At 36.3% G+C, this 26,428-nt stretch overlaps 3 protein-coding genes across 3 annotated transcripts; 2 read left to right on the forward strand and 1 right to left on the reverse strand.

The window, feature by feature from the left end:
• Positions 1-1,287: 1,287 nt before the first annotated feature.
• On the forward strand, positions 1,288-6,779 carry LOC121237161. The gene is made up of 8 exons (XM_041133771.1): positions 1,288-1,634; positions 2,004-3,194; positions 3,330-3,420; positions 3,880-4,037; positions 4,115-4,166; positions 5,173-5,252; positions 5,350-5,443; positions 5,631-6,779. Exons 2-8 carry the CDS (start codon positions 2,028-2,030, stop codon positions 6,218-6,220), a joined length of 2,232 nt encoding a protein of 743 aa, XP_040989705.1. The 5' UTR covers positions 1,288-1,634; positions 2,004-2,027; the 3' UTR covers positions 6,221-6,779.
• Positions 6,780-11,768: 4,989 nt separating this feature from the next.
• On the forward strand, positions 11,769-13,168 carry LOC121237163 (MYB-like transcription factor 4). The gene is made up of 3 exons (XM_041133772.1): positions 11,769-12,129; positions 12,311-12,835; positions 12,872-13,168. The coding sequence occupies exons 1-3, from the start codon at positions 11,997-11,999 to the stop codon at positions 13,039-13,041; spliced, it is 828 nt and encodes a 275-aa protein (XP_040989706.1). The 5' UTR covers positions 11,769-11,996; the 3' UTR covers positions 13,042-13,168.
• Positions 13,169-23,332: 10,164 nt separating this feature from the next.
• LOC121237936 (short-chain dehydrogenase TIC 32 A, chloroplastic-like) lies at positions 23,333-26,013 on the reverse strand. The gene is made up of 8 exons (XM_041134869.1): positions 25,710-26,013; positions 25,328-25,559; positions 25,043-25,122; positions 24,794-24,950; positions 24,568-24,649; positions 24,297-24,387; positions 24,015-24,061; positions 23,333-23,861 (listed from the first exon to the last, which is right to left on the reverse strand). The coding sequence occupies exons 1-8, from the start codon at positions 25,831-25,833 to the stop codon at positions 23,637-23,639; spliced, it is 1,038 nt and encodes a 345-aa protein (XP_040990803.1). The 5' UTR covers positions 25,834-26,013; the 3' UTR covers positions 23,333-23,636.
• Between the last annotated feature and the right edge of the window lie 415 nt (positions 26,014-26,428).

The following is a 26,428-nucleotide window of genomic DNA, read 5'->3' on the forward strand; positions in this document are numbered from 1 at the left end:
TAGAAATGATTTGTATAAATCTTAAATAGAATAGCCTTATACAAACCCTTGTGAAAAAGTAGACACCACGTAAAAAAGTGTAAAAAAAATATTCTTTATTAGTAAGATCTACTTTTTTACAAAAGACTTATATAGGACTTATCTATTTAAGATTTATATCATTACTTAAGATATTAATACATGAAAATATTGTATTGGATAAGTGAGAATATCTCAAGTACTCTCATTACTATTCTTTACTTTATTATTACTTTTTATCTTTTTTTTTTATCTATTTTATTATTAATTTATTATTATTATTTTTTTATTATTCACAAATATTTTTAACACTTCTTAAATATTCCCGTGTAAAAAAGTATTCTTTGCAAAACAGAAAGCTGCTGGAAAATAAAGGAATCGCACAACCCGAATCAGTGCGCTCTCTCTCGGCTCGGGTATTGTGGGGGTTTGGAAAGCGGGGGGACTGGGGTGAGGGGAAAGAAAAAAGTGAAAAAAAAAAAAAAAAAATTGTGATGACAGGATACGTGCCATATCCCGAGTCAGTTTATCTCTATCTATTTTCTTATTATAAATATATTTTTTCTTATTTTAAATAAATTTTTAAAAAGACCATATTTGAAATAAGGATATTTTTATATTGTTAGGTGTAAAAAAGGCTGTGAATTATGAACCGCAAGATATCTAAAACTAAATTGTATTGAAAAAATAATAATAAAGTTTTTTATAACATTTAAATTTCTTTTTAAACCAATATATTGTGAAACCACTCCAAGAAATAACTCACATTATCCAAATTTTGGTTATAATATTTGTTTAGTAGGAAAAAAAAAAGAAAGAAAGATAATAAGCGATGTGGTAGGTAGAACTTAGAACGATTGTTAGAATAATGCATGGTCGCGTACAAGAAAAGCTATTCGACAATGACGAAAACCAAGTCGTGTGACGTTTGTAGATAAGCAGCATCCTGTTAACTCCAATTTTATCGACCACATTATTTTCCAAATACTCAACAGATTCCCATAATCTCTCTGAAAAATGTTTAATATTCCCACCAGAATCCACTGTTTTTCTTTAAAAAAAAAAAGAAGAAGAACAAGGAGGAGGTTAAATATCATTATTCTCTAAAAAAACAATGCAAAATAAAAAATAAATGGTGAAGGAATGCAATCTGAACTTCGGCTACTTTTCATTGTTTGTGCACAGTTGGTCGAACAAAAGCAACTGTTAATGATATTTAACAGTTAATGATATTTAACAGTGAGAGCCGTAATTGCGAAGTTATCGGCACCCAATGCACGAACAAAGAGTGCCAACGACCCGAAAAAAAAAATTATTAGAGCAAAGACCGACATACAAATAAAACACAGAGAGAGAGAAGACCATAGGGTTTTTTTTCTGCTAACTCCAGAGCGTTTTCTTCGTACAGACGCTCAAACCGAGGCAAAGCTCAATTCTTATCATATTTAATTTTATATTTTATTTGATTTTAGTGTAGTTTGTTGTATTCATTTTCTACTGTTCTTTGCCTCCCCGTTCGTTCCTGTGGATGAGAACGAGAGAGAGAGTCTTGCAAAGCAAAAGTGAGAATCCCTAGAGGATTTATGGGTTTTGACCGAAATTTCATCATTACCCAGGTGAGCAAAACTTCCCCTTTTTGGTTGCAATTGAAGTTTGTCACGTGATTTCTGTGTTTTCTAGAAACTAATCTATCGCGGGTTTGATTTGAATGCAATGTTTTTGAAGTTAATACCTTTGCAGGAGAGTCAAAAGGGTAGTTGTTATTGTTTTTAGCCTCCATGGTTTGGTGATCTTTTTTGACTGAATGTATTAGATTGCTGCAAGATCAATGATGGGGGTTTCTATTCCCTATGCAACGGATTTGAGAGTCTTGAGTGTTGTTTGATTTTTTTTATTTTTGTTTTGTCTTGGGAAAATCTGTTCCATTTAGAGAATGTAGAACATAATTGAGAGTCTAATTTATTTTTGTTTTGGGTAGTAATCAGGATGTAATGGGTTGAAAGCAAGATATGGGGAGTTACTCTGAAGAGGAAGAGGATCAATTTTATGATACATGCGAGGAGTTATCTTCTGTGTCGGATTGGGGGTCGGATTGCTCCGAGAACAGCAGCTCCAGTATTGGGAACTTTGATACCGTTTTGGGTAGTTTTTGTGATGAGATTTGGACTAAGAACCCGGAGAGTGTACAAGAGCGCCGACATAGGTTCTTAAAATTGATGGGGTTAAGTATATATTGTAATTCAGTTATGAGAGAGGATTTGGGAGATGGATCAGATGAAAAAATTGAAACGGATGTTGATAGAATCATGGAAAATAGCGGGGCTGTGCTGAAAACATCGGGTTTTGAGGAAGTGTTTCCATCGAGTAAGTCTACCATGTCAGATGAAGTGTCACAATCTTTAGAAAATGTTGCTTCGGAAGATAGTTTTGTGGGTAAAACCAAGAATTTGGACGATGGAACTGAGTTCCTTGTGAATGAACCGGATCGGGATGGGATGCTCAGCAGTCTACATGAAGTGGGTTCCAATCGATCGGTGAGTTTTGAAGACTTTCCGAGAATCTTTGGGCCATCTCCTTTGGTTCAGCATCACTTGCATAGAGAAGTTGATGAGGCAAGGTATTTGGTTAACGCGAAGAAGAAAGTGAAGAGGGGTTGGCTTAGGAAATTAGGTGCAGCAGGCTGCATTGTTGATACTGCTGTTTCGAAACCTGGTGATGCGGAACAAACATTAGAGTTGGGGATGCAAAGAGTTCGGGTTCATCCCTATAAAAAGCGGTCCAAGGAACTGTCTTCCCTTTATGCTGGACAGGAATTTCTAGCACATAAGGGGTCAATATTGACGATGAAGTTCAGTCTTGACGGACGGTATTTGGCGAGTGCTGGGAAAGATAGAATTGTTCGCGTGTGGAAGGTAGTCGAAGATGAGAGATCAGACAACTTCGATGCTCCAGGAATGGATCCTTCTTGTGTATACTTCACAATGAATCATCTTTCTGAATTGGCTCCTCTTGACGTGGATGGAGGGAAATTAGGGAAGATGGAGAAATTGAGGAAATCATCAGATTCGACTTGTGTCATTCTCCCACCAAAGGTCTTCCGGATATTAGAGAAGCCCCTACATGAGTTCCAAGGACATTTCGGTGACGTCTTGGATCTCTCATGGTCTGCAAATGGGGTTAGTATCATTTGGAGTTATGCAAGTCTTCTTGGACTTCTTCACCATCTGTTGATATATTTCTAGCATATTGGTTTCCCAAACCCGATGAATATTAATGCTATTTTTCTTTTCTTTTTTTGGTGTTTGCCACAGTTTCTCCTGTCGTCCTCTGTCGACAAGACTGTTCGTCTATGGCAAGTGGGATGTGACAGATGCCTAAGGATCTTTTCTCATAATAATTATGGTGAGCCTCTTGCTGATTCTTTGCTTGTATCTGTTACGTGTATTCGTTCAATATTTTGCTTTGTGGTAATTTTTTTCTTTAAATTAAAAAAAATAACCAAACAGAGATTCTATTAAAAACCCAAAAGGCATAGTCCAAGCACATGAGTAGTATACAAGAGGAACTCTTGATTAGAAACAGGAAAAGGGATGAGAAAATCATGAAAACTCAGCCCATTACAATCTATCAAGGAGTAAAGTCTCCAGTGTCCCTTGCGAGTCTTAAAATGTCTATAATTCATTTCCCTCCAAATACCACACACTTGCCAAATAGGGACCATTTTCCACATTGGTGCAATTTGGGGCTGCCATATAACTGGTTTGTGTTAAGTTAATGTAAATTGGTATGATCTCAGTCTGTTCTTCCCATATTGGTTTGAGTCATTTCAAAACGATTGTTATACTGCTATGATTGGTGCAGTGACATGTGTTGATTTTAATCCCGTGGATGATAAGTACTTCATCAGCGGTTCAATTGATGGAAAAGTTCGCATCTGGGAAACTGTTGGCTGTAAGGTTGTTGATTATATTGATACCAGGGAGATAGTCACTGCTGTGTGTTATCAGCCTGATGGAAAGGTCTGGTAAATTTCTTGTTTTTTAGCTTTTCACTTTCAATATTCAACATGAAAGACTCAGATAATCAACTTTTACAGGGAGGAATTGTGGGCACCTTGACCGGGAACTGTCTATTTTATGATACCACAGGTATGCATGAGTTCAGGCCAGATCCATTTTTCCCCTTGTTTGCTGTGCAAAGCTAACTTATATCTCGATAGTGTATAATGGAGTGGGTTAAGCTCTGCTCACTGTTTTCAAGTCTTGGACGGGCAAATATTACACATCTGGTAATAGCTTATTGAAGTATTGTTTATCTTCACACACAGTTAAAAGTTAAAAGTTCTAGCTCCACTCACTAAAATATTATAGATCTCCCTCATAACAAAACTTCCCATAAGTTCTAAAGTTAAAGCCCAAAATTATGGTTAATCTCATGCAACAAAAACTCGAAATTATTGTTTGTCTGATGAGTACAAATTTTATTAATATTAATAGGTGTAGCCAAGTACACTGGATATATAGAAGAGAAAACTCCTAGCTAGGAAGAAGAAATAGATTCAAGGAAATCATAAACATTAAGCCCATTAAAATCTAGAGCTATTGCCCTGGAAAGAAAACTCAAAATTATTTTTTGATAAGTAAGAAAACTCAAAATTATTAGAACCTGGATGTACAAATTTGACTATTTATTCTCGTTAGCCATGCTCTTTGGGAAAATGGTATTGAGATCATTGACCAAACTCAAAAATATTGGTAGATGAGCAAACTGAGTCAATTCATGACAAGCGTAACAGTCAACAGATTACAGTAGTCCCAATCATCTATGGAATGGGTGAAGATACCTTATTTTAACCTTACATGTAGTCAAGTCAGTATGAAGTTAGTAGTCCCAATCATCTATGGAATGGGTGAAGATACCTTATTTTAGCCTTACATGTAGTCAAGTCAGTATGAAGTTACGAGTGGCTATCAATGCCTGCCAATCTTTTTCTTCCGTGGCTGCATCAGATTAGAATGGCTGAAAATGCCCGATGCTGTATTTATAACTGCAGAGCATTGAAGCATTATCAAAATCTTACATTTTGAGAATATATCATCTCAGAAAAGATGCCATCATCTGGTGCTAATGTGTCATGTATTTGTTTGGTTTCAGATGCTCATCTGCAACTGAATGTTCAAATATGCTTACAGGGCAAGAAGAAGTCTCTAGGAAAGAGGATAACTGGCTTTCAGGTTGTTGGATTATTGACATTTTTGTTGTATAATTTCTACAATCCTTACTCCTTTCTTTTACTGATTATAACTAAACTATTATGGCTTGACTTTTTAGTTTTCCCCAAATGAACCGAGCAAAGTAATGGTCACTTCTGCTGATTCAGTGGTCCGTATTCTTTCGGGGGTTGATATCATTTGCAAATTCAAGGGTAGGCTTTCTGTCTTATCATAACTTGCGTTTTTCTTTTATCTTGAAGTCTGGAAAGGGTTCTTTTAGTTGCTTGGAAAATTCTTAATTTCAATAATTTTGTACATGTAATCTCCATTTGTTAAACAATGTGACTTTTTAATGATTCTGATCTTTCATTCTTAACTTTTCTCGTCCTCTATTGTTAGGTCTTCGAAATGCTGGAAGCCAGATGTCTGCCTCTTTTACCTTAGATGGTAAACACATTGTGTCAGCAAGCGATGATTCAAATGTCTACCTCTGGAACGTTACAAGCCAGGACATGAGGACTTCTTCTCGAGTAAAGACTATTTGGTCTACTGAGAGTTTCCAATCCCACGATGCATCCATTGCTATACCTTGGAATGGCATTCAAACAACGTCAGGAGCACTTCCATCCCCAACATTGAGCTTAGATATTTGGGGAAGTAGTACAAAAAATGGGTGGAAACACCGCAGCTTGGATGAGAATTCAGGCCAAAACTCAACTTTCTCGTCTCCCGACTGTTTCTCTCGTAGCCGTGGGTTTTTATTGGAGTCTTTGCCAAAGGGATCTGCCACTTGGCCTGAGGAGAAACTTTCCAATTCCAGTCCAATAACCATTTCACCTGCAATATGCAAATCCGAGTACAAAATCTTGAAGAGTGCTTGCCAGGGCATGTTTAGTTCTCCCCACATGTGGGGGTTTGTGGTTGTGACTGCAAGCTGGGATGGGCGGATTAGAACGTATCACAACTATGGGTTACCTGTTCGTCTTTGAAGAACGGATTTGACAAAATGGTCAGGCCTTACATCCTAGATTCGCAACTTTGTTGTTGCAGATCCTAGGACAAGATTTCGAAGAGTTCTTGCCAGGGTATGTTTTCTTTCCCAAGATGTGGGGCATTTTGGTCGTGACAGCAGGCCCGAGTGGACGGATTAGGATGTAATGTAATTAAATGGGTTTCTCTTTGGTTTCGGAAGACCATCAGATCTTAAAGTTTCAGTTGTTGGGCAGCACTAGACAGTACTGATTCTTGTTGTTGCAGAACTGCAAGGGGTTTTGGATTCTCAATTAAGTCTTGCATGTGCAGTGTAGTATAGAAGACCATAGTATCATTTTTCTACTATTTTTTTTTTGTTTGTAAAGGGGTATCTATTGTGGACCCTTCACATATTACAAATGTATTATACTCCAGTCAGAGCATGCCATGTGGCAAAGATTTTCCGATCTGACTGCAGTCCAGCTAGCTACGTGTCAAAAGGAGGAGGCTATGGACTGCTTTTGTATTGGATTCTAACATATAGATCATAAAATTAGATGATTCTTTGATTTGTTCAAGGAGCGAGCTCAAACTTATGGAGTTCCATGTGTATATATGTTTTTGGACTACTTCTGTTGTCACCAGTTTCTTTGGGTTTCCCTTTTCTAGATTAATGCTGCTGAAAATTTTAAAATGGCTGAAATTTGCAGAGTATTCTGGAATTGGATCCTTCCATGCAAGGACACCATGCTTTGTTTTGCTAGCTTGTCACAAGAACTCGTCTGAGTCGTCTCTAGCTAGTCCCATTTTTTTGTAGTGCATGAACCTTTTTTTGACTTAAAACTAGGGTTGTAACCGGTCCGGTCCGGTCCGGTTTTAAATAAAATCTAAGACCGAATCGGTATGTACCGGTTTTGTATTTTTCAAAAACCGATTACGCACCGGTTATCCTCCTAAACCGGTACTTCCGCTTTTACAGATTTCCGGTCCGGTCCGGTCCGGTTTTCCGATTTTTTAAAAATGTAAATTATCCTCAACTGAATCCTAATATTACAAAATTCAATCACAAAAATCCTAATATCACAAAACTGAAAACCCAATCACATATTCACAAAAATCTCAATATCACAAAACCTAATCACAAAAATCTTAATACCACAAAATCCAATCACATAAATCTTAATATGTAATTTCAAAAAAAAAAAAAAAAACCCAGGGGCAGATTCGGCAGAGAGACGGCAAGACTCCGAGAGAGTTGAGAGAAGACTAGAGACTAGAGAGAGTGAGACACTGGACTCGAGAGAGACGAGACTGAGAGAAGAGAGAGTATTTGAGACTGAGAGCGGGAGAGATTGAGATTTGAGCTGAAAACGGTGCTGTCGTGCTGCGTGTGCGTGAGAGATAGAGGCTGGAGGCTGAAGGCTTGGAGCACTGGAGCGGCGATCTGCGATTTTAGTTTCTAACTTTTTAAGGTTGAAGACTTGAAGTGTAATGACTACAGACTAATGAGTCATTAGTCAATGACTAATGAGTAATGATTCAATGAAGGGTCGGCTGAAGCTTGCGTGACTGTGTTTTATTCTTAAATGATATTATGAATTTAATATAACTATATATAAATATTTGTAATACTGATACATTTTGATTTAATATATTTTCAATGTAATATATTTAATAGACTATAGTAATTTAATATAACTATATATAAATATTTGTAATACTGATACATTTAATATATTTTCAATGTAATACATTTAATAGACTATAGTAATTTAATATAACTATATATAAATATTTGTAATAAATTTAATATTAGTATAGTTATATATATAAATATTTGTAACTATATATAAATATTTGTAATATACATTTAGCCTACTGGTATAGTTATATATTAGTATTAGTTATAGTGATTTAGTATAACTATATTAGTATAACTATAATTATAGTCTATATTAAACTATTAATATTAGTTAAATAGTTATAAACTTATATATTAGTATAGCTATATAATATATTAGACTATATAATAGATTAATAGTATTAATATTAGTCTATTAGTATAGTTATATTATATATATTAGTATTAGTTATAGTAATTTAGTATAACTATATTAGTATAATTATAATTATAGTCTATATTAAACTATTAGTATTAGACTATTAGTTAAATAGTTATAGACTTGTATATTAGTATAGCTATATAATATATTAGACTATATAATAGTATTAATATTAGCCTATTAGTATTGTTATATATTAGTATTAGTTATAAACTATATATTAGTATTAGTTATAAACTTTTAGTGATTTAGTATAGCTATATTAGTATAAGTATAACTATAGTCTATAGTGATTTAGTATAACTATATTAGTATAAGTATAACTATAGTCTATATTAAACTATTAGTATTAGACTATTAATTAAATAGTTATAGACTTATATATTAGTAAAGCTAAATAATATATTAGACTATATAATAGTATTAATATTAGACTATTAGTATAGTTATAAGTTATATATTAGTATTAGTTATAAACTATATATTTAATATTAGTATTAGTTATAAAGTTTTAGTAAAATCTTTTAGTATTAATTATAAGTATAACTATAGTCTATATAATCTATATTAGACTATTAGTATTATTTATAAACTTATATATTAGTATTAACATTTAATGTAATAATTTATAAATTATAATATGAAATTATTTCATATATGAATATATATAATTATATATATTATATATAAAAATTTCACATATAAATTTATAAATTTATATATTAATATATATATATAAAATATATTGTATAAAACTTAATAACTTATATATAAAAATATTTTTTTTTATATTTTTTTTATGAACCGGTCCGGTCCGGTTCCAAAAATCTTAAAACCTGAACCGGACCGGAACTAGCCGGTTTTAGGATTTTTGGAACCGGTCCCGGACCGGACCGGTTCAAAACTGGTAAAACCGGTCCGGTCAGGTCCGGTCCAGACCGGTTTTCCGGTTTAAAATTACACACCTACTTAAAACTCATATACTATTTTTTAAATCTCCCCATTTTGCTTATGAAAAAAGTGATTTTTGTGTGAGATGAGGCCAACTACTCTAAAGTTATTTCAGTTTTATTTGTTGTAATAAGTATTCTGAATATATCTGTAGAAGGTATTCACTGCACAGCAAAGAACAAAGTCAAGCTCTTTTACGAGGCTGGTGAGATCCCATAGCCTTCTTCTTTCTTTCTTTATTCTTTTTTTTTTTTTAAGAAAATGACGGTAACTCAATTTTATTGATAATTCTCACTTGTGGTGGAGGAAAATCAGGGTTACAACAAGATACTTAGGGGATACATTATCAACAAGAAAACCAAACCCAGGTATCAAAATTACTAATTCATACAATTACATAACAAAATACCAGTAAGTTAGTAACTCCAACCCTAGACAAAACAAAGAAATCCTGCAAACAAAGACATAAGCAAATAAGAATTAGAGAAACAAATAAAACCAGGAAAATGAACTTACTAGGAACCCCATTACCATAATCTGCAAATAAGGAAAGCCAATTCTACCCGGTGAAAAAGACCCTAAGACTACTAGGCAGCGAATGTTCACCAGACCAGTCCATAGCCTTTTTTATTTTATTTTATTTTTATTTTTTAGCCTTCCTTGCTTGATTAGGAGGAGAGTTAACATGATTTTTCTGTGGGTGTTTAATGAGGTATGTAGGGCCCCGGAGGAGAGTTAGCATGTCACTTTCTCTCCCTAAATACAAATGCAATTACTTTTACTTTATTTTATTTTTTAAAAGTTTTCTTTCCTCAATAATAGAGTGGTGATGGAGACAATAATGGTTGTAAAGGAATGGCATATTTCAGAGATTCTTCTGCGAAGTACAGGATGTACTGAAGTGGCTAGCCAGGGGTCTGCTTTTGAGTTTTGAGTTTTGAGTTTCCATGACCAACTCTATCATGGGGATCAGAAACTACTTACAACAATTAAGTACCACCATAAACTCCATTGGATCCAAAATCACTGTCATTAATTTTAATTAATAATTTTAAAATTACTCCGCTCATTCTTATAAAGAATCTCCATAGTGAAGAGTTCCTGTGAAGAGCCGTGACAGTACTGCACCAACTGTATGTACTTCGTTTGTTTTTTTTTTCATCCATTTTCAGTACTGTATCAAGCATTTTCGAAGAATTAAAGAGGGTCTAGTTCCTACCCAGAAACCAGCTTGCATTTATGAATGTGGGAATTAGGAAGAAAAAGGCCTAATAAGTCATCCAAGGCAGATATAAGCTGGCCAGAGACAAAGGGTGCAGTTGATCAGTACCTACGGCTACGCCTGCCTTATTATAAATGTATAATTAAAATCTATACTCATAAAGGAAAATGCTTTATTCATCGTGCAAGTTACCATGCGAGACGTACCATGGACCTGTGTTCCTGAATTTATATGATGCTTTTCATTAATGATCACTCAGCGTTTTGTTGGACTATAATAAAGGCTATCATGCATGCAACTCCCCAGTATAGCAGCTGCCTTTATGGGTGATGAACATTAGAAAACCAGCAATATAGGTTTTGAATTTTTACCAACTAACCTAGAAGATCAATATATAGCTAGCTAGCGTTGGACTATTGTCCCCAAAAAGCAGTACTGAACCCAGATCTTGATGCACTGCTTTTCCCTTTCTTCATGATCATTACTAGATTTCTTTAACCACCGGCCTCTTTATCATGATCAGATTGCAGCAGGGAGTAGGTTTTACATGCCAACTTGGTGAATGCATGGCTATGCAATTCAATATTGAGTGTCATGCCAAAAAGGAAATGTGGAAGAAAAATGATAAAGTTAGGCTCAATTATCCTACCAAATCTCCAGTATTATTTAATAGATCATGGGTAAGAGTGAATAAAATTAAATAAAAGAAGAAGAAGAAGACTGACTTTAATTACTTGTAACTAAGGGCAAAGCAAACATATGGGCCCGCTCTGATTGTTTGATTGTGAAATATCGACCCATATTCATAACAGCTAATAACTAGTGAAAATGATTCGATTCTCATTATGGCAATTAACAAATAATAGTTCTTATCAAATGCAAGGAAAAACACAAGCTTGGCAGAGTTGCGTGAATTCTAAGCTGAGTCATTTTGGGGGGAGAGAGAGAGGTTCTCACCGATTATTGCATCCAATTTTGGAAAGACGTACGTCTGATCTGGTATATACTTAAAAGAAATGGATCATGTTTTACAGTCCACCATAGTAGTGTGTACGTGGCACTTTTAGAACAGTCAACCTCAAAGGATTAATAGCTACTTCGATTGCCAGATCATGTGATTCTTTATGATCTTTTGGTCGTTGATGTGAAAATTGCATGCACATACGTCGGCATAAGATCAATACTACATTATTAGTCGAGAAAATCTGCACTACGACATATATACTAGCTAGAGGGGCAAACCAGTTTTTTTTTTTTTGGCCAAACATGGTCTTACCCCACACCATATATTACCCACTAAAAGCATGCCCATATCCCCATATCCCAAGTAACAAGAAAAATAAAAGGGAAAACCCCACTTAGTTCTACAATAAAAACTGCATGATCCTGATCTCCAAGAATATATATTTTTGAACCTTCATCACATCCTCACGATATGGTAGAGAAAACTAGGCCTGTTTTGATCTCTTTTTATTCTCTCTCTGATCTCTCTCTCTCCATATCTCTCAAATAACAAAGCATATGATTTTGTGATATCCCAAGTGCGAAAGGGGAGAGATGGGAAGAGCTCCATGTTGTTCAAAAGTTGGTTTACAGAAAGGACCATGGACTGCCAAAGAAGACACATTGCTCATTAACCATATCCGGGCTCATGGTGAAGGCCATTGGAGATCTTTGCCTAAAAAAGCAGGTATATATTCATTCCTCTCTTTCACGACCTGAATATTCTACAGCAAAGGGCTTCTGTTTCTTACTTTATATGTGTGTTTTGTTACATTCATAATAAAACTTAGCCATCTAAAGCACATTTTCTCAATATAGAAGTTGAACTTTCAATATTGTAATTCTATACTTGGCTTTGTGCTTTGAAGGGCTACTTAGGTGTGGGAAGAGCTGCAGGCTAAGATGGATGAATTATCTCCGTCCCGATATCAAGCGAGGAAACATCACCCCTGATGAAGAGGACCTCATTATCCGGCTTCACTCCCTTCTTGGTAACCGTTGGTCTCTAATTGCTGGAAGACTTCCAGGCCGAACTGACAATGAGATCAAGAACTATTGGAACTCTCATCTAGGCAAAAGGTTCAAGATTAACACGAGAAACGATCAGAACAACCAAAAAGGAGGATCAGAATGTGTTAGAGGTCCAAAGATCAGTACTCAAAAGAATTACAAGAACCAAGATAGTACAGCTTATGGTGAAACAATAATGACGACCCAAGTTCATCTGCCAAAGGCCATGAGGGTTTCACCACTTCCAATTACAAGGAAGAATAGTACTGATGGTATGGCAAGTGGATCATCAACTAGTCTTGGAGATGGAAATAAAGGTGTTCTTGATGATCATGAAGAGGTTTTGAAGTGTTTGCCTGATCTCAGAGATGATATTGAAGGTGGAGAGGCCGATCATGATGATCAGCCGGCTTGTGACAGAGATAGTACTGACTTTGTTAGTAGCGGCGTCTGTGATCCACCATACCAATTTTCTGAACCCAACAAAGATGACATGCTGGACAAGATTTACAAGGAATATCAGCAGCTTCTCAAGGCAGAAAATCAACTCTCAGCTTTGGACTCCTTTGTCGATTCCTTGTTGATTTGATTTGTACTAATTAAAAAAATGTCATCTCTTCATGTCGAACTTGGTGTTTAATTTCCTAGCTCATAATTGATTTGATTGTAATAGAAAGATATTGTACTGTTAAAAGGTGGTTTAGCCTCTTTGTTTTTACAACTCCTCTCAACTTATCTCGTCACATCTCATTTAATCATTAAAATTTTTTCAAATTTCTACATAAAATAAAATAACAATTCAATTTTTTTAAATTCTAAAATAAAAATAATATTAAAAAAATATATTATAACAATATTTTATTTAATTTTTAACTTTAACCTCAGCTCATCTACAAATGAGATTATTAATTTAGATTAATATAGCTTAATTTAGTGATAGAAGCGTTCACGTGCATGCCTATGCTCTTCCAGTACTTCTTGCTACCCATGATCTTCTCAACCTGATCTAAAAACATGAGTTTCGTGCTAATGCAGGTTAAGGAAGTGGTATTTCTCATGCAAGTTACATTATTCTAATACAACTTGACGAACACATGAGCATGCTCCTATTTCTCATTTGTCAAAGGTGTACTCAACATGTAAAAGTTATCTGGGGATTAATATTAAATGTCTCACCCATCCACCTAGCCACCGGGAAAGATATATATATATAAATATATATATATATATATATATATATGTCCCTTAATCTAATTGCTCCATTTTGCTAAACATAATTGCATCAAAAGGCAAGAGAGAATTTAGACATACATGAATCAATTTCGGGTACGTACCAAGTACATATACCAACTTCAGAAATTCTGGTCATGTACAGTGTAATGCAAGTCTGCAACATTATTAGCCACACAAGAAGGTGCACAGAAATATTTTTGAGCAGCCTAGATCATTCATTGATTGGGGTTGCCAGTAGCCAGTTGCCAGTCCTAAAATAATGTGAGAATTACTGGAAGAACGACCCAGCTATTATCGACATTATTATTACTGAGTCAGCTAGCTGAGATGAGTGAACTGCAGATCATCATCGGCGTTTCCTGCATGCAGGCTTTTATATCCATTTACTGCATATACGCGTTGTTGGTTAAAGGATCAATTTGAGTAGAATTTGAGACATTTTAAGACCCATACAGATCAGGCAGAGGAAAATCATATATAATTCAGTAGCTTGGTCTTTTATTTATTTTTAGCTTCTAGAATCTATTTCTTAGTTCAAGATCCCTCTTACCTAACTGGAATCAAAGAATTAATAGATCTGTTCCGCCCAAAATGGGAATGGGCTAGGGTTATGAACTTATAATCTCTAATCTGATGATCGAGTCGATTCCATGATTATAATGTATAACTCCCCAGGAATTTCAATTGCGCTTATATTCATCACTGTCGGAATTGGGTTCAAGCTTTCCCCAGCCCCTTCTCATCAATGGACTCCTGACGTATACGAAGGAGTGCGGTTCGTTCAATAAATTCCTACCTCTCTATCTATCTCTGAGATGTTTGGATTTTTCAAAACTCCATGGACATGTAGAAGAGAAATTCTATACCCACTCGGACCAAGACATAACTTTTACTTGTTCAAATAACAATTAAGGTGAAGCAGGGTCAGGAACAACGAATCTCTTTATGATAAACAGATTCATTTTGCAAGTTCGTTATTACGGGTAGTTCCTACAAAAGATCGGACTAATGACGTATACAATACTTGAATTCTCGATGTAGATGCTACATAGTTGGTTCTCATCCTTCAGAGACTACGAGTGTAATAGGAGCATCCGTCGACAAAAGGATCACCCTAAGATGATCATCTCATGGCTATATTTATCGAAACAAACAAAAGACGAAACAGAAATCATGTATCAACTAAGCCCTCTCGGGGACCTGCTTAAGAATAAAAAAGAGGAATCCCATGTAAATACCATGTAATAAGGTTTGATCCTATTTATGAGGATTCCGTAAATATTCCATTCCAAAAATAGAAAGTTCGAAACAATTGAGATTTTTTTTGGAGATTGGATTTTACTATAGTATACGCATTTTTGGTTAGTACTTTACCGAGTGTTTTCCAGTTGGTTCATAATTTTGTCAGAAAAGGTCGAACCCAGTAGATCAGGGAAAGGAAAATCATGAACCAAAATCCCAAGTGTTGTAACGTTGTTCTGTTTAATTTTCTTTGGTTTAGTTGTCGTGGGTCGTAAGCTTAATTGGTTGCATGGTTGAGTGAGAATGGCGATGAGAAAGAAGAGCTAGGCCGCGCGCGCGATTGATGCATGGAAGATTATATATATATGATGTGATGACCTTGGCCTTGGCCTCTCATGAGTTTCCAACAATATTCTGCGTGAAATACGAATCCATGCTAATATCCTAATCATCTGAGATGCAGATTTTACACACCCAATCATGGTAATAGTGAGAAACTGCCAAGAAAAAGTTACCTAACATATGGTTGGTTTTAGAAAATCTTTATGGCATCAAAACTTGGAAAATCCGATCCAACCACAACAATCTAATTCAAGTCAATTGTTAGAAGACACTGGTCAAGCTACAGAAGCTACAGGTCGTATTGCACAAACTTCATCAGAATGACTATAAGTCGTTGCTCATAACTGCCTCCACTCATAACTGCCTCCAGCACTCACCTAGTATATTCCTCTGTAAATATTCTCCAGCTAGCAATAGGACAAATCGTGGTGTATAGTTAGTTATTGATTCTTTTCCATTTGTTGGATATAAAGCAGCCATTTCTGGCACTTGTAAAACAGAAGAATATTTTCATTAAGGAAGATTGCAATTCTCCTTCTCCATCAACTTGCTCTCTGCTTCTTCACCTTTTTTGTCTTCTTTCATGGTATCAGAGAGCCAGTGAAAGCTCTTTTTCATGGAGAACATCGACCCTCTTCCACCACCCACCAACCCTCCTCTTCCACCACCTACCTTTCCTCACTTTCATTCAGACAAACCCACAAACACCTTGTCCCGCTACCTTAATCTCAATGATCCATCCAATCCCTTCCGTTTAGACCATAGTGATAACCCAACTCTTACGCTAGTTTCTGATCCCCTCACCTCTGACAACTATGAAACTTGGTCCCGTACTATGCGTCGTGCTCTTCGTGCGAAGAATAAACTTGGATTCATCACTGGCTTGATTCTTAAGCCCACTGATCCTTCAGATCCCCTACTCGAATTATGGGAACGTTGTAATGATATGCTCGTTTCTTGGCTTCAGAACTCAATCAGCCCTTCAATTCAATCTAGTGTTATTTTTGTGGATAATGCCATGGAGATATGGCTGGACCTATAAGACCATTTCTCTCAACAGAACGGCCCACACATCTATCAACTAAAGAAAGCCTTAGCTAGCCTTCTACAAGACCACGACACAGTGAGCATCTACTATGGTAAGTTGAAAACTCTCTGGGATGAACTTTTGGTTTATGACCCTCTACCTGTTTGTAACTGTGGCTCAATGAAAAACCTTCTAGACCGATACCAACGGGACTGTGTACTCCAATTTCTCATGGGGTTACATGATTCTTACTCTCAAGCCCGTGACCAAATAATGTTGCTAGACCCACTACCACCTCTTACCAAGGTTTTTTCACTCATCCAGCAGCAAGAACGACATCATCTCATAACCCAACCCCATCCTCCAACCTCTGAATCAATGGCCTTAGCTACTCAAAGACCCTTTTCCACTCCCAAGTTTTCCCCTAAACTTAACCCTTCTTACAAGAAAGATAGGCCTTACTGCACTCATTGCAAGATCACTGGCCATACCTTCGAAAAATGTTTCAAAATTGGTAATGCAGAAATCTCTGTCTGCACCCACTGCCATTTATCTGGTCATACTGCTGAAAAGTGCTATAAGTTGCACGGTTACTCCCCAGGCCATAAATTCCATTCAAAACCTCAGCGCACTTCAATGCTCTTGCAAATCAGGCTGCACTCTCTTTTGATTCTGCCTCAGACAATGCTAGTGATGAAAATGTGTGTTTAACTAAGCTGCAATACCAGCAACTTCTAGCTTTGCTCCAACCAAAGGACCTCTCCATTGCCGCTTCTACTTCCCACTCAAGCATGCAGCATTCTACTCCATCTTCTAAGATGTCTAGTACATCCATTTGCCTCAACACACACACACTTAGTTCACCTTGGATTCTTGACACAGGTGCCACAGACCATATGGTCTGCAGCACTTCTTTTTTTACCACCATCACCTCACATGTTTCATATTCAGTCACACTTCCAAATGGGAGTTCAGCTGCTGTCACTCATATTGGTACCATTCATCTAACCAGTATAATTATTTTGAAAGATGTTCTTTGTGTACCCTCATTTTCTTTCAATTTAATTTATGCCACTAAGTTGGCCACGTCTCTCACTTGTTGCTTGCTTTTCTTCTCCACTTGTTGTTTTATTCAGGACCTAGCTTCATGGACAACGATTGGGAAGGGTGAACTAAGAAATGGGCTCTACCATCTACTCTGCACAAATGTCTCTCCTTCAGCTTTGACCAATTCTCTCTCTCAGTACTCACACAAAGTCATTTCAGCTTTTCACACTACCATTAGTGATGTAACCAGCTCTAACCTATGGCATTATCGCCTTGTCATTTATCTTTTCCTCGACTGAAACTCATTCATGATCCTGTTGTAAGCAAACATATCTCAAATATTAATGATAAGCCTTGCAACATTTGTCCTTTGGCAAAATTTCATCGCCTCCCTTTTCCTGAAAGTTCTCATGTATCTACTTGAATCTTTGAAATTATACATTGTGATCTTTGGGGACCTTGTCCTACAGTTGCTCATGATGGTTCTAAATATTTTCTAACCATAGTTGATGACTATTCCAAAACTACTTGGCTATATTTACTTGCCAACAAAGCTGAAACCAGAAAATATATTGAATCTTTTTACAATTTAGTAGATACACAATTTGGAGTCAAAATTCAAATTTTGAGAAGTGATAATGGAACCGAATTTCAAATGAGAGATTTCTTTAATCAAAAGGGCATAATTCATCACAAAAGTTGTGTTGAAACCCCTCAACAAAATGGTATTGTTGAGAGAAAATATCAACATTTACTTAATGTAGCTCGTGCACTTAGGTTTCAAGCTGGTCTACCTTTACAATACTGGAATGAGTGTGTTTTGACAGCAACATATATCATTAACAGACTTCCCACACCCATTCTAGACAACAAAACCCCATATGAGCTTCTTTTTAACAAAAAATCAACCTATACTCATATGAGAGTTTTTGGTTCATTATGCTTTGCTGCCAACTTTCAAATGGTAGATAGAAATTTGACCTTAGAGGTCAAAAGTGTGTCTTCCTTGGTTATCCTTTTGGAATCCAGGGCTACAAACTCTTAGATCTTCAAAGAAACACAATTTTTATTTCAAGAGATGTAGTATTTCATGAGAACATTTTTCCCTTTCAAACTCATGCACAAAATCATTTCCCCACTTCATTAAATCCATCAGCATTTGACTCCCACCCTCCTTCACTTGTCCAGTTTGATTCCACACTCACTCCATTTTTTTCTCCAATTTTCACCATTCAACTTCAGCCTGCCAGCCTCTCCCCACCACCTTCTTCCATTTCCTCTGAAACTTCACATGCCACTACTCCCAACCAACCCTCACCTGCCCCTCTTCGAAAGTCCACTAGAGTTAGGACAACCCCACAATATTTAAAAGATTTCCATTGTCAGCAAGCCATACTTACAAGCAATGACCAATCGCTGTCCAAGGCTATAACAGCTCCAAATGGTAAGATTTTTCCCTTGACTAATTACCTTTATTATCATAAATTTACTCCACTTTATCAAGCATTCTCTTCTTCACTTTCCATACATTCTGAGCCTACTTCTTATAAGCAAGCACTAAAACATCCTGGTTGGTGCAAAGCTATGGAAGCTAAGATTGTTGCATTAGAACAAAACAACACCTGGACAGTCACTGACCTTCCTACAGGTAAAGATGCAATTGATTGTAAATTTGTGTATAAAGTTAAGTTTAAATCTGATGGTACCGTGGAGAGGTTAAAGGCTAGACTAGTAGCTAAAGGCTACACACAACTAGAAGGTATTGATTATACCGAGACATTCTCACCAGTTGCAAAAATTGTAACTGTGCGATGTTTACTCAGTGTGGCAGCAGTTAAAGGATGGCATTTACATCAATTCGATATAAACAATACCTTTCTCAATGGAGATTTAAAAGAGGAAATTTACATGAGAACCTGGGTATGACAAAGGGAAACCCCATCAAGTGTGTAAATTACTTAAAAGCCTCTATGGGCTTAAACAGGCCTCTAGGCAGTGGTACTCTAAATTTTCCTCATCCCTCATTTTCTTTGGCTTCCTTCAATCTAAAGCTGACTATAGTTTGTTTACTAAATAAGATGGGAATTCCTTCACTGCCTTATTGGTATACGTGGATGATATAATTGTTGCTAGTGACTCCCAAACATGCATTGCTTCCCTTCGGGTTTTCTTGAACAACCAATTCAAAATAAAAGACTTTGGTTGTTTAAGACATTTTTTGGGCTTAGAAATTGCTACATCTACTAAAGTAATCCACATTTGTCAAAGAAAATATGCTTTGGATGTACTATCCGACTCTGGAATGCTTGGTTGCAAGCCACTCAAACTTCCAATGGACCAAAACTTCAAACTTAGCAAAGATGAAGGCACTTTACTCTCTGATCCAAGTGTATATCGAAGGCTCATTGGCAAACTCCTTTACTTGACTGTGATTAGACCAGATCTCTGTTTTGCTGTCCAACTTCTCAGTCAATTCATGGACAAGCCCACTTCCTCTCATTTGGTAGCAATTTACAAAACCTTGAGGTACATTAAATCAGCCTCTGGTCAAGGCATACTTCTCTCATCTTCATCTCAATTACAACTCAAGGCATATTGTGATTTCGATTGGGCATCTTGCCCAAACTCTCATCACTCAACTATAGGGTATTGTGTCTTCTTAGGCAACTCTTTAGTTTCTTAGAAATCCAAGAAACAACAAGTTGTATCCTGTTCATCAGCTAAAGCCGAATATAGGTCCATGGCAGCCACATGTTGTGAATTAACTTGGTATTCATCATCCCCAAGCTACATTACTCTATTGTGACAATCAAGCCGCACTCCACATTGCTGCAAACCCAGTGTTCCATGAGAGAACAAAGCACATAGAACTTGATTGTCACTTAATTCGAGATCAAATCCAAGAAGGATCCATCACTACTGCTCATGTTTCTTCCCAAACTCAGCTAGCTGACATTTTTACTAAGGCAATTCCTTCCTACCTCCTGCAAACACATTTACTCAAGATGGATATAGTTAATCTCTACATTCCATCTTGCAGGGGGGGTGTTAGAAGACACTGGTCAAGCTACAGAAGCTACAGGTCGTATTGCACAAACTTCATCAGAATGACTACAAGTCATTGCTCATAACTGCCTCCACTCATAATTGCCTCCAGCACTCACCTAGTATATTCCTCTGTAAATATTCTTCAGCTAGCAATAGGACAAATCATGGTGTATAGTTAGTTACTAATTCTTTTCCATTTGTTGGATATAAAGCAGCCATTTCCGGCACTTGTAAAACAGAAGAATATTTTCTTCGTTACTGATCATTCTTTCCGACAATAATATCAATGATATAAATGTCATAATTAATGATTTTTTATTTGTTAAAATTAAAAACCTCGAGTTCAATTTAGATGCTCATTTATAAATTAATTAATAAATAAAGTACACAAAATATAAATAAATGAGAGATATAGTGACTTACATGGTTCGACATAAATGCATATTTTCATAGGTATTTTAAGGACGAAATCCAGTAGTACTATATTTGGTGATTTTATAACCTTTCGTGACTTTATGTAGCTCTTTAGACTTGATGAAGGGTTGAAAAATATGTGGTCCTTGCATAAATATGGAGAAAGAGAGGGCCGGATCTCAAGAGAGTGTAAAGAAGATGATCTAAGATGTACCTTCTTTTATAGAGGTCTTCGTTATAGTTTGGAGTCATCAATTTAGTGGAGTCCAATTTTCTTTACCTCACTTTTACATTTTTGTATGTAACTCTAAGTCAAATCACTTTTGGCTTTTATCTCTTCCTTTATCAGCTTATCTTTTCCTTTTATTTCTAACAATAGACTTCTAACGAGTTCGACCTTAGTTCATTTTACATCCAACAAACATAATAAATATTATTAAAAATACTACTCAGTAGTCCTACACCACACTAGTTCAAGAATAAAACTCGCGATTTTTCTTGGTAGGATCAATATTTAGGAGCTTCATACTTCTTGGTGGTGCTCCAAGGAGGAATAACTAATATGGTGAGCAGCTTGCTACCAAAACGCATGCGTCTTGGGCTAGAAGATTGCTGTAGATGCTCATGAATAACTAATATGGTGGCCGGGCTTGCTACCAAAAGTACTCAAGCTTTTGGACAAAGAGAAATTAAATTGAAAAATCCATTGTGGGGCTGGAAACATTTATTCTCCAATGTTTCGTAGTATTAATGGAAGATCTGTCGAGCATTAATTGTGTATATGTGTGTGTGTTTTAATGAGTATTATAAATAGAACTGTAAGTATATGTAACATTACTCTTAACAAAATAATAAGTGCGATTCACTTATTCACGGTTTATGGATGGTAGTTAATTCTTTTGAGTATAAGAAAATTACTTTTGTTAATTATGGTTTTTTTTTACTATTATTTTTAAATCATTTAATTACTATTTATATAATGATCTTTCAAATTACCTTAAACTTATTTATGGTCATGATTTGATGTGCATGGGGATCATGCATGCATGCTGATGATTTAATTATTTATATGCTTCATGAATTTAGCTGTGTAATAATTGTTTTACTATTTGATTTATGTTAATTAGCGAGATCTCTATTGCTAGCTAATAAGATAAGCGATTAGGATTTGGTAATATTCTCGTGAAGAAAAAGTCATTACCAGTCACGCACGGTTTTTCATTTTTGTTGGATAAGAAATCAACTAGCTAGGGGTCTAGCCCATTGAAAATTCATTACATTTTCCAGGATTAAAAGAAAAGTTGATTGACGAAAGTAATATAAGGTAAGTACGACTCAACATCTCTAAATAATAAATGAGAACTCTATAAAAGAAATGAACCACTGTGAACGTGGGGATCGGACAACCTTCTAAGGAATGCTTCTCTACCATCTCGGGAGACTATATCTTCTTTTTAACTTCTTGAAAATCTTATTTCTTTCATTGTATTGAAAGATATGAGAATTCATGAGAGACTATAAAATTACTCAATATAGTAGAATTTATGTCTCTACATTTACAACTCACTTACTTTATTATTTCATGGATCACGAGCATCTAATTAACACCGTAGCAACGCCCAAACCATCATCGTGGATCATCCAACCCTATCGTTGGACGCTTACCCCGTCGGAAAAATGCATCAACAATTTTTATTTTTTGCAGCTACAGCAGGAAAATTTTTAGAGAGAAGATTAAAAAACCAAGTATTGTTAATTATCAAAACCCCAACAACAACTAGAATTTCTGTTGCTGGCTTCATGTCATTAATGCTCCCGCTCGCGGCATTGATCTTAATTAATGATCTTCTAAAGATGGAAAATGATCGAGTTGAAGACGTATAGATCATGAACTAAATAATCGAAAACAAATTATCATAATTATAATCTTAAGAACATATAATATCCTACTGATCACTCTAATTAATTAAAACCCTAATCGCCAAATCCAATCAATATTTAAAAAAAATGTTATAAAATTAGAGAATTAATTCAAGCAGAAGAGAGGAACACATGTCAATGATCATCTTGATTTTCCTTTGATTAATTAAACGCGTGACCCTTCCCATCCCCTCCTCGAAGCATGCACGTTAGTAGGCCCGGCCCCAAACCAACACCCTCCAAAGATAGTACTAGTCTTCAAAAATCAACCCCCACATGTTACCACGACCGACCATATATATATATATATTGTTCTTATTGATCATTTAAATCTTGTTTAGATAGTGAAATGAGATAATTTTAGATGAGTTTAATAAAATATTATTAAAATATTATTTTTTAATATTATCATTATTATTTTAAAATTTGAAAATATTAAATTTTTTATTATATTTTACGTAAAAATTTAAAAAAATTATAATGATGAGATGAGATAAGATAAAATCGATTTTTATGTCCGAATGGGGCATTATTCTCTCTTCTTAAAAAGGGAAAAAAAAAAACATATTTTTCTTCAGAGAAACAAACCATATATAATGTCGATGTGTCCTATATAATTATGTATTATTAATACAAACTCGGGGCGTTACCAACTAAATACCAAGCACTTTCCTTCCCAAACGAAACCACCCATGGAGTAAACATAGCTGCAATCCCATTATCATCGTATCATTATAGCAATCTAATTAATCTACTTGCGGCCCAAACCCGTTTTAAAAACCTAAACACGCTTATAAGACTTATCATGTATATATATACGGCATCTTCTTGATTTAGTGTACGTGTATCTTCTTGATCATGATCTTCTTCTTCTTCTTCTTCTTGATCTTCTGATCTCTGTTTCTTAATGATCATGCATCGTCTCTACTTTTATCTTTTTTTAAACTAAGGCGTTGATCAAAAACTGCTTTTGGGTCTTTAGAAACCATGATTTCAGAAGCAGACCATAGCCGTTCAGCTTCGGCTGAGTTGGATCCCAGTTCCGACGTGGAAGCTTCGTTGCAGTCCACAAAGTACTTCCCGGACGCGTTTAGTAGCGTCGGATGAGTCCCAACGTAACAAGCGGTAGCAGCAGCCTATAATTATATTCATTATACATCGCAGTCCGCTAGCTAATCATAGATATATGCGTGCATGTTTTTCCCAGAAACCATAGGAAAATAAATGAAAACTATGGAAAATCTATCATCACATCTCCAATTTAGCTAGCCAGCGCTTATAAGACATACCTGAGGAATTGTCTTCAGGAGCTTCGAAGCCAAGAAGAAACTCAAATCTGCATAATATATATAAAAAGCATAAAAATTTCAGAACTAATTAAACTTATAATTAGTAGAGGTCCCAACTGGAGCATGCAGTTATTATTTTAGTATTTTAGAATCATTTACGTTAATGGTGTGATAATTAACTCCTTTTTTTAATCCTGATATGATCATCGGAAGAAAACAGTACATGAGTTTCTTGAGTTTGGATTTAAAAGGATCGAGACTGACTGATCTCTTAATTTTAACCTGTGAAAAGGCTGCCTTCAAGTTCTCTAGTAAGTCTGGTTCTCGCTATTCCAGGATGAACACAATTCACTGTCACGTTGGCCTCCATTTTCTGCAAAGTATTACGTACCATTATTTTTATCGAAGAACAGTTCGTTACAGTATGGTCAACAAGAAGAGAATTAAGATAGAAACGAACAGATTCTGATCACTTTTCTTTTTGTTTTCTTTTGTCTTTAATTAATAAAATTGTTCTCGATCGAGTTAGAGTAGGGTCTGTATATATATATACCTCCAGTCTCCGAGCGAGTTCCTTGGTGTGCAAAACGTTGGCGAGCTTCGAGAGCGCATAAGCACGTGTCGCGTCGTAACGGCTGAAGAGACCGAGGCAAATTACACATGAGAGAGTCAAAAGCATAGTACTGTATTATCCGATCGATTTGTATAATCCGCTTATTATAACTACAGTTCCCGATATGTCATTTTTTCGTTCTTTCTTTTTCTTTCATGTTCTTCACCTTTTGTTTCGGGTTAGCAGGCCAAGATATCCGATCGTGTCACCGGAAAACCAGCCGTGAATGCCCGAGGACACGTTCACTATCCGGCCTTGAACGCCGGTCTTCTTCGCCGTCTCAATCATCCTGTTCAGCAACAGCTTTGTCAACAGAAAATGACCTATTAATTCATCAAGAAAATTCTCATTTTGTTAGCTATATATAGTTCATTGCCAAAATCAACAATGTTCATTATATTTTTAAATAGCTTACCTAAATAATTTGTGGCGAATGTAATTTCGATTCCGTCTTCAGAAATTGCGTGCTCGTGAGCAAACTTGCCTGCGTTGTTTCTGAGATCAAATACAAAACAGGGTTACGCCAGTTCAGTATCGATCCTAATTTACAGGTATGTTTGGCTGAGAAACTTTAAAAAAAAATGTGATGAAGCCTGAAAGAAAAATACGAAGAGAGAGTTGCTTTCCGCTCCTTCTGTTTCCTCGGCAAGCAAACAACAAAGGATAAGAAAAGGAAAAAAGAAGGTTTCTGGGGTCTTACACGAGGAGATTGAGAGGCAAATCGAGGGACTCAAACTCCGAGACAAAGTTTCGGACAGAACCAAGAGAGCTAAGATCGAGAGACATGACAACGATCTCGGACTCGGGACATTCCGACACGATACGGGCCTTGACGTCCTCGGCGGCCTCGAGGTTTCGCGATGGGAGGACCAGCCTCGCCCCTCGCTTGGCCAGAACACGAGCCGTCTCGGCTCCGATCCCAGACGTAGAGCCTGGTGAAAGTTGGAACCCATACAAATCAGAAAAACCCCACGTCAGACGCGCGCGCCCACACACACATGACATGTATATATATGCCCAGTAGAGGTCGTGAAGATTCGTCGTTCATGATAGCGGCATGCAGGAGTACAAGCAAGCATTACCTGTGATGATGGCCGTGATGGAGCGCAGATCGGGGCAGCTCTCAGTAACTTGGTCGGCGGTGGACTTGGAGCCGTAGCCGCTCTCTCCGACGGTGCCAATGAGGTATTTCACGGTCTCAAGCATCTTAATAATTTCTTTTAGCTAGTTTCTCAAAGTTTCAATTTGGTGGTGCTCTTCTTGGACCTTGCTTGACAATTCAAGGCCAGAACTCTGAGCATGTGAACTGCAAACAAATCGTTGAACTATGACAAAAACCCAGTACGTGTTGCGCTCATTTTGCAATAGTTTGCAGCAGAGAGAGAGAGAGAGAGAGAGAGAGAGAGAGAGAGAGAGAGTGCCAGAGATGATCAGATGATCAGTTTCACATATTTGTCAGCGATTGAGTGAGTGAAAATTAATGAATGATTAGGTTTATATTTGTTTATTAGCGGGTCTAATCCAGCACTTAATCCAAAGAGTTTAATTTTTAGAAAACCGAGGAATTTACTCTTACCTTTCTTTTATCAAATAATTCTCATTTCCTTGTCATGGGAGTGTGGAAAATGACGGGTCGTGAGGAAATATCGGGTCGGCGTTGTCTCTTTGGTGTTTGCGAGGATGCCTCTGCACCACATGAATGTCCGCTAAAAACCACTTCATTTGGGCCATCCCTTTGAGCGACTGTCTGTCTCGATTATGCAGATTCATATCACACATAGTTTAATAATACTTAGCACAA

This window comes from Juglans microcarpa x Juglans regia, chromosome 6S, assembly GCF_004785595.1.
Source record: "Juglans microcarpa x Juglans regia isolate MS1-56 chromosome 6S, Jm3101_v1.0, whole genome shotgun sequence".
Taxonomy (NCBI): Eukaryota; Viridiplantae; Streptophyta; class Magnoliopsida; order Fagales; family Juglandaceae; genus Juglans; species Juglans microcarpa x Juglans regia.